Below are 8892 nucleotides of genomic sequence, written 5' to 3'. Positions count from 1 at the left end.
TTATTAAGCAGTCGCATTGATACGAGATCAGTGATCCAGTGATAGTTCACTTACAGAACCTGAGATATTGAGTTGACTTCCATTTATCGACGATTTTTCCAAGAATCAAGAAACATTCGTTGATTGAAAACTATCGTAACGAAAGCTTTTGTAACAATGACCTTCTTGATATATGTTTTGGTAGAATTGTCATGGAGTAATTCATTGGACTTTCGGCTACTTATTTTGCACTTACATTATAAGATTATCAACGATTAACTTTAACAATTTATTTAACAAACAATTCCCCCCCGCAAAAATTCCCCTTCTGCAGAAATTGGTTCGATTTGTTCGAAAACAAACCAATCTGCGTGAAATTTTGCACAGCGTAGTTTTGTGACACCGGACGGTCGAGAGGATACCGGGCGTTCAAAGAGATGAAAACCGCGACTAGCGTTTTCCCAAATGTTTGCCCTACAGCTTACAATGGAAACTGATTTTCTTTCGTGCATTGCTAAGAGTGTTACCTTATTTTACGCCCCCATTTCTTTCGATGGCCAATTTCTTTCCAATTTCAGCGAAAATAAAGAAAATTCGAACGATAGCTTTTGCGGTCTTAAATAAATATATTTAAATGTTTGGAAATAAATACAGGCCGAAGGTCTTAAGGAGAAACACCACAATGAACAGTCCCATCACACAGCAGGCCCACACCAGGCAGCGGCCCGTAAAGGTGATCTTCTCCTCGGAGATCCACGCTACAGGCTCGTCCTCGATCACGTTCGCCAAGCCTTCCAGCAGCTTCGGCAGATACTCCGGGTGACCCTGGCGGATGCAGTCGGCCGAGAAGCCGCCGGTGATGGCGACCTTGCCTAACGGGATGTCCAACTTGAAGAGATCGCGGGTGATCGCGCTCAGCAGCATCGGAGCCGTTCCCTGCATTCTCAGCTGGCGCGCGATTCCGGTGTAGATCCACGGGTAAATTCGCTCCATTCCCACCCGGTAGAAAGCAAGCCTGGAAGGACACCCATTGGATGACGGGAACAGGGTGCTGCTCAGGGTTGATCATTAGGTTGGTCGGAAATTTTGTTGCATTTTTCTGCAGGAGATACTGATCCAGAAACATCATTAAATACGTAGTTGTTCCCTTAGATGTCTGTCTTCCTTTTTGTGTAGAAGACATCGATTCGCTCGCACATGTCCCAGTCATAATTTTAAGGATCTTGTTCTACCGTCTTACTGTTATACCATTCTTTGCGAGCTCAGCTACAATCTCGCCGATGGCTTTCCACAAATGCTTTATTAATTATGAAGAATCAATTAGACAAAACCTCGGCTGACTTTTGGTTTTCCACAATTTACGAAATGCATGCTGAGATAAAAAATGCGTCAATATTCACAACACGGTACAACAATTAACTGCCGACTATTATTTCGACACGACGATTGCAAACCCTAACCGAACCCTTCTAGAACCCTTTTCCCAGAGCAGCCGATGAGTTGTCGGTTAATTTGGTGCCCAGACAAGGCCCAGACAGGTGGTCATATGTGGCGAAATTACACATGTCGGTTGCTCCCAGCATAAATTACACGTGATTCTAGGATTTAGTGCCCTAAATGGTCCGACATAAAAACAGAAGGTGGTAATAAATCTTTTCGCCATTTCCTAGCCAATCTCAAATGTTACTTGTTGGTCGCGATTTTTGATGCCACGGCGGTGATGAAACCGAAGAAGCTCCTTCAAAACGGAGTCGATTAAAATATTGTTTACCAAATTGAATGTGATTAAAATGGTTGGCGGCCTTGTTTAATTAGGACTGATGACACCCGCTCGGACCTTGTGCACCGCTCCACCGCTGCTGCGAAAGGAGTTTCGATAGCAATTTCGCCGATTGCACACATCAAGATAAACCGTGGCTTTGTAAAAGGCTCTCCCAGGCAGGTTGTGTTCCAACTTCGCAGAGGTCACCCTCTGGCTGTGTGTGTATGTGTGCGAGGGTTGTTTGGTCAGAACGGGCACCGCGGCGCGTTTGGGATTAATTTGGACACCCTTCGTGAACCCTTCGTGGTTGGCATCCCTCGGGCCAGACCGGAGCTAGGGCCGTGTGGCTCGGGGTCGTAGCGTGGTAGAGTCAACACGCGAGAAAAAAAAAACAACGAACGTCCGTGCTCCACGACGTTCGCTTCAGCCCCGGCAACAATCCATTTTCGCGGCGTCGGAGGGAAGATAGGCACGAACGCTGGTTCCCGTTGGTAGCACCCTCGCCGGTAGCTGCTGTATGGCCACCAGGGAGGGTGTATCGCGGGAAAACATCTACCCAGTGCCGACCGAGGATCCTGCCGTCGCCGCCGTGGCCTTTTCGGTATCCTTTTTCAGCTGTCTCCGGGCTTGGAGCACGGTACCTGCCGCTATGGGGTTCTGCGGTTCGCGTTCCGTCCCGTCTGCAAAACTTGCGCGAGTTGCGCGAATCCCCTTGAGTGGGTGGCTACGGCCAAGGGTGGGAATGCTTTTAAATTTTTCACCAGCTTTTCTTCCGCCCAACGCCAGGAACTCCCGTTTTTTGCCGCTCTCAGAAGCACTCAGAACCCGAACGCGGTGCTGGTGCCATCGCGTTGGACTTCATCGGGACTTCGTGGGGACTCTCGTGTTTTCCATTTTCATCGCCGTGTGCCGCGCGAAGAAGGAAGTTCGTGAGCTTGCCGGACCGGTCGGCGCCCCCGGAAGGCACAGCAGGACCCAACGCACACACACCCTCGACCGAGAGAGAGACCCCTCGGAGTGGCGGCCATAATCAAATGAAACTATGGGCGAACCCGCCGCGCGAAGGGTGTGTACGCGCGTGAGTTCAGGTTGCTGGAGTGGGCAGCGCCGCGTGTCCTCTGATTTAGGTCCTTGGACGCGTTTCGAAGGGTACGGCATTTTTTGCCCCGTTTCCATCCCGAGTGCTGATGGCGGCGTTGGTGCTGAGCAAACTCCGGACGGATGGACGCCGTGCCGTTCCCCGAAAGCCTTGGACCGGGATTTTTCGGGGCCGCCGAGTGTTACGTTACAGTCTTCAGCGGCGGCCATGGCCACGACTCCCGCCGAATCAGATCCTAGGACCACGCGGTGATGGTCCACGGGATAAAGCGCAAAAACCCATCAGTGACACCATTGTGTGACCGAATGCGTGTGACGAATGCATTCCGCGCTCGGCGTTGCAGCTGCACCTCCGTCTTGGTGTACCTTTTTTTTGCCGAAAGATGGGCGAAGGATGGCCTCTTTTTTTGCCAGCATTTGAGGGTCGTCCGCCTGTGCGAAGATGACGCCATCGGTGCACTCGATCCACTCGGTCCGGCTCCGGGGGATTTGGCCGCGCCGTGTAATCGGATCAATTCACGTGGAAATCGCCAAGTCGTTGGCAAACGAGTTGGGTTTGATTTCGCCGCGAACCGGACTCGACGCTCGCTCTGGCCGGAAATGGTTTCTTCCGGAAAGAGTGCGGACTTTTTGTAGTTTTTCTATCGTCAAAATGTGTTCGCGGACCCATGTGTTAATTGTTGCGCAGTCGAGGGCCGTTCTCTGCAACGAAACTTCTTGCAACGGTCACTGAGCGAACATTCGGCAGCTAAAACTCAACTTAAACTATAGTCGTAAAGTCCAAAATAGTCCCGAACGTTTAGTGTTAACTTTTGCCGATGACCACACTAATTAATGGCGATAGTCAAATTTAACAAACTCATTCCAGGTTCTTCTTCATGCACATTTTTCTGCGCCAGTGGTTTCAAACACGCGGCCCGCGGCCACGTCCGCGGAGTATATCAGGTTGGGGAAAAAGTAATCGACGTTTTTCACGACAGATGCCTTTTGTGATCTATGTCTCCGGAAGTATCGATCGTACAGCTTCAAGTTTAGGCTCGTTTTAAAGCTGATACTTTACACTTAAAAAAATGCTTTCATTGTTCTTTGTTTATTCTATTCGTTTGTGAGTTACAGGGTGTTAACAATGGAGGTCAACGCGGAGAAAATTCGGTACATTTTACATTTTTTGTCCGATAAAGGCGAAAACTCAAGATAGGCCACTGAAATTTTGCATGGTTTTTGTGGTGCCGATACTCTAACAGCTAGCTGGGTGAAATTTTGGTTTCGTTGACATGTTTCAGTTATTTTTTATGTTAAAGCCTAGGCAGACACGTCATCGAAAATGTCGATAAAATCACAGAAATAATCAAAGTTCATCGGCATGTTAGTAGTCAGAACATCGGCCAGGAGCTAAAGATCAACCATCGAACAGCTTAAAGCCATTTGCGCAAAGCTGGATCCACAAAGAAGCTCAATGTTTGGGCGCCACCATATTTACACCTAAAAACATGATGGCTCAAATTTCCATCGGCGAAGTTTTGGCTAAACGGAATGAAAACGAACTATTTCTTAAACGGATAGGTACTGGGGATGAGGAATGGGTCACTAACAATTGACAAGCTAACAATTGACCAGAAACAACCAGAATCGGCCCACGGTTTGTGGTTTGGGGTTTTGTGTTCAACCACAAGAGGTTTGTGTTCCACCAGGACAACGAAATGTTACGCACGTCTTTAGTGATACGCCAGAAAGTCCGTCAGTATCATATTTCGCCCATACTTATCTTGTATTTTCATCTTTCTAGCAATATTGAATGATAATCTTTCACCTTATGGGTATTCTTTTTAAACTATATCTTTAGCGTATGTTTTTAGAGCGCTTGAGGTCATTCGATATGTTATTAAATTGGGTTGTTCTTATTACTGTTAATCTATTTTGTTAGTGCCCTATGCAAAATTGTCATTTGTATTGCGATTCTAAGTCTCAAGACTCATGCAGCGTCAGCGTCTTATTGCCCGTTTAACATTGTCGTATATGAACCTTGGCCACATAAACCTTCAACCTGTATTCAGGGTGTTCCATACTATTAAAATGTTAAATAACTCAGGCATTTTTCAGTCGATTTTGACAAATGAACAAGATTTATTTAGGGTATAGAATGCCGTTTATTAACAACTAGCTGTTCCCGGTGAGCGTTGCCACACCTCATTTCATCCTCATTTCTCGATTAGGGGCGTTTCAGAGAACTTCCTGGTAACGAATCCGATCAGTTTCGCTTCCCGTTGGTCCTGTGCTTCAGCCACGCGCGATAATTTTATCTTCTTCGCATTGGCAAAACATTTTCCAAACGGCATGATAAATGCTGAAAAACGGTCGAAACTTGCTCAGATACGCCACATGCTTCCTCTGATCTCTCTGCGACGAATTAAGACATTGGCGCTCGCCCCAACTGATAAACAAACTGCGCCCCATCTATCAAACGTCAGTTGTCGCGTCGACGTTTATTCACCACGCTTTGTGCTGGATACATACTGAATGGTGGAAAACTGAATGTTTATCTGAAATTCACCCACATTTTGTATGGAAGACCCCCTTTGTAAAGAGGGGAGGGCTTTCAAACATTCGTCAGAACCGTTCCTAAAAACTTCCACCTGACGAATTTGGTTCGATTTGGTTCGAAAACAGCCCGAATTATGCTGAATTTTTATGTTACGTTTGAATGGAACCCCCTCCCTCTCTCCGCAGATGTGGGAGGGTCAAACTTTCCTATTCACAATGCGGTGTCACAAAACTACGCTGTGCAAAATTTCACGCGGATTGGTTCAGTAGTTTTGGAGAAAATGCGGTACAGACAGAAAAACATCCATTTTTATATATATACAGAAGAAGAAGATATAGATTATTTATATTTGTAGAAGAAGATAGTGATGAAAGTAGTCGCTGCTCGGGTTAACATTTCCGGACCAGGCAAAGCGTACGTTGTGGACCGTAGCAGAAGCTATTCTAATTTGACGTTTGGCGCTTAAGGTCTTCTTCTTTTTGGCCACGTTTAATCGTGCATTTTCATACTGAAGGATGATTATTTCGAGTCTTCGAGACGTACGTTGACCTTTTGGAGGTTTTGCTGCATTACGGAATGGATAGCGCATAGCTGATCCTGAGCTAATGGACAACAGCGTTCATTTTGGTCGTATCATCATTCTTGAAAAGCTCAGTCCTTCATAGGAACCGCTGAAGTGGTACCAGAACATCGATTTAATATCGACTATATTCTTGTATGGCCCGTTCAAATTGGAGTGCGAGCAGCCGCTGTACCACCAGACACCCTCATATCTTGCAGCACAATTTACTTCCTTCCATACATCATTATCACGATCGTACGTCGAGAATTTCATATTCTTGTGATGTGACAGAGAATCCCCTGCAGTTCCGCTGTACGCTCCAAGGGTTTTCAGATTGTATTGTTCGGCTTCACTGCCGATCTCGAATGCTGCGTAGAATGCAAAGCTATAATTCCCCTTAAAGTCTCTCAGCTCAACCATCAGTTCATGGGGTCGCCCCGATGTCAGCTGATGTATTCGTTCCAGTCCGATCCAGAACTCATTCTCAATGTCACCAAAACCATTCCGATACTCTTTCCAGTTGCGATAAAAGTTCAGCGATCCATCGAATCGGTGCTGTATCACCAACCAGATGCCTCCACCCTTCGTATCCCGGTGACAGTACGCCATAAAAGGGATGCTTTCAACGTTCGCCTGGATAATATATATCCCAGACTGTGCATTCCGAATGTCACTGCACGAGCGATAGGGTACATATGAAAGAGGATTGGTCTTCGTTGTAACACGCGTAGGTATTTGCGCAACATCATCCTCCAATCGACGCATCGAATCGAGATTGTTCTGCACGGCCCTCTTAATCTCGACCAGGCTCTTATCACTGTTGTTTTGGCTTTGCACAGCTTCTTCCCGGTGCTTGGCCCATTCGCTCTGTAGCCCCAAAAAACTTTGCTGCATTTGGTCTAGTCCCACGGTCATGTGCGCCTTGCAGTCAGCTTGGCTTTGCGCAGCTTCTTTCCGCTGCTTGGCCAATTCGATCTGTAGCTCCAGTACATTTTGCTGCATGTGGTCTAGCTTTACCATGAGCATCTCGAGAGCATATCCAGAGAAGCTAGCAGAACATGGTGTAGCAGAATCAGTTTCGTCGAAAATCGCGCCACCCGATCTAGCACTGCTGACGATGCACAAGAACACTATCCATCCTAGAGTCCCCATGCTTCCGAAACACACTTCACGACACTACGACACTCTTCTGACTTATCGTTTCCAAAATACACAAATGAGCTCAAGGGTCCAAAATTCGCTTTATAGGGGAGTAAAAAAAACAAGAACAGCGTTAACTTGGTGTTGGTTGAAATTGCGATTAAGTAGTTGCGAGCAACAACTTGATGTAATATTAAAGTCTATGGTTTATAAATAAATTGGTGGTAAGAGAATCTGCATTACATAGCTAGATAGTTATGTGAGCACTTAAAAATAATGATGTGACACTGTAATGTGCTTGTCGAACAACGAACTTGTGGGTGATGCACTCTTTTGCAATGGGTGGAACAAGTTTGCAGATTAATTTGACTTGGACCGTATTCTACTTTCAGTTTTAACAATGCGTAATGAACAAAAAGTGCGCAGTTTTGATACACTTCAGTCACACGAAGAAGCAAGGATCAAACATCGTTCTTGGAAGAGATAGTTACTTACTCATACAACACTTGACCTGGTTGTGCGGACTGCGGAGCTTTCGTAGTTGAATAAATGTTCGCACACTTCGAGGTTGAATCTAACAATCGGCAAACAGCGGCCCGTTCAACTTTCTTATATACGTACAATAATTATCTTCCCCTCGGTTCACGCGTACCTTAGTACTAGTTCAATCCTGCTCTAACGCCCCAATTACGACTTGACCGAGTCGGGTTCCGGGTTGTCGGCTACCGAGTGCATCGTTTCCCTTCGTGCCGGTTGCCGCTCTTTCCCTGCCATCCGTCGCACTGATCGTCGTCCCGATCGCTGATCGATGGGTTAGCCCTTATCTGCTTACGCTACGGTTCGCGATCGCTTTCTTCCGGGTCTTGGAGTGACGGTTCTAGCGATCGTTGGGTCGGTGACCCAAACTGCTGGCGTTGCAATTATTCGCTCGTTTCTCGGCTTGCTCGGACGATTCTAGCGATCCGGTTGGGGCCGGTTGCCTTACCCAATGGCACTCACCCCGCCGGCAATGTTTTGATGATGCAATACTATGGGCATTGCGTTCGTTAACTCTCGTACATTCACACTAGATAACGTACATAACATTGTTAAAGAGTTGATAAAGGTTCATCAAATATTTGTACAAAAATAGGAATAAATCACATTGGGCTGGATTGGGCTGGATGTTCTGTTGGACATATTCAAGCTGTTACCTCAAATTTGACTGAAATCGGTTGCCAATTTTTTACCAAATAAATTCAAATGCAGCGGCCGGATCCATCGACCTCGGATCGGATAAATTTAACCTAATCTATATGCAATCCATCGCCGGCCTGATGATTGCACTGATCGAAGGATTTTCGCTTGCTAACCGCCGAAGAACGGTGCAACGGTGGCAAACGTGTCCAAGCGCACCGCATCCAATAACGCAAATTGCTTGATGGGATTACACTCCACATCCGGCATCCGGTGTATTCCATCATCTTGCATTTTTCCCCCGAATCAGGTCGCCACGTTAAGCGCTCGTCAAGCGTTGCATTTTTCGCAGTAATCGGAAGGGAACTTGGGACGATTTACCACTATAATTAACGTAAAGGACTTTTGGTAGACCCGAAACCCTCTCGCCTCCAGACAGGTCGCCAAGTTCGTGCGAAGGCAAGCGATACGGGGTGCTGCGGTGCTGCGTGACCCGCTCTTGTAATTGGCAGCCCTTCCGCTGATTTCGGTTCGATGTGGACTAGCCTTATAAATAGCCCCTTGATGGTTTCGTATCCTTTCGCTCTGATGGCTGTTGGAGAGGTGGTTCAAAAATGGCCCACACTGTCCGGT

At 46.7% G+C, this 8892-nt stretch overlaps 2 protein-coding genes across 2 annotated transcripts; both read right to left on the bottom strand.

Moving 5' to 3' along the window:
- Nucleotides 1-635: 635 nt before the first annotated feature.
- Nucleotides 636-972, bottom strand: LOC128276247 (bcl-2-related ovarian killer protein homolog B-like; the record flags this gene model as incomplete). The annotated part of the gene is made up of 1 exon (XM_053014716.1): nucleotides 636-972. A coding segment is annotated over exon 1 (337 nt), but the record flags the coding sequence as incomplete, so codon positions are not given.
- A 5028-nt stretch (nucleotides 973-6000) lies between these two features.
- LOC128276248 (fibrinogen-like protein A) lies at nucleotides 6001-7095 on the bottom strand. The gene has a single exon (XM_053014717.1). It carries the CDS (start codon nucleotides 7093-7095, stop codon nucleotides 6001-6003), a length of 1095 nt encoding a protein of 364 aa, XP_052870677.1.
- Between the last annotated feature and the right edge of the window lie 1797 nt (nucleotides 7096-8892).

The sequence above is a fragment of the Anopheles cruzii genome, unplaced genomic scaffold (genome assembly GCF_943734635.1).
Source record: "Anopheles cruzii unplaced genomic scaffold, idAnoCruzAS_RS32_06 scaffold00798_ctg1, whole genome shotgun sequence".
Lineage (NCBI taxonomy): Eukaryota > Metazoa > Arthropoda > Insecta > Diptera > Culicidae > Anopheles > Anopheles cruzii.
The sequence above is the reverse complement of the archived record's forward strand: the minus strand, read 5'-3'. Positions and strand labels throughout refer to the sequence as shown.

Excerpts from the sequence above, each read along its gene's own strand:
- LOC128276248 (XM_053014717.1), bottom strand. The coding sequence starts at position 7,095 with ATGGGGACTCTAGGATGGATAGTGTTCTTGTGCATCGTCAGCAGTGCT.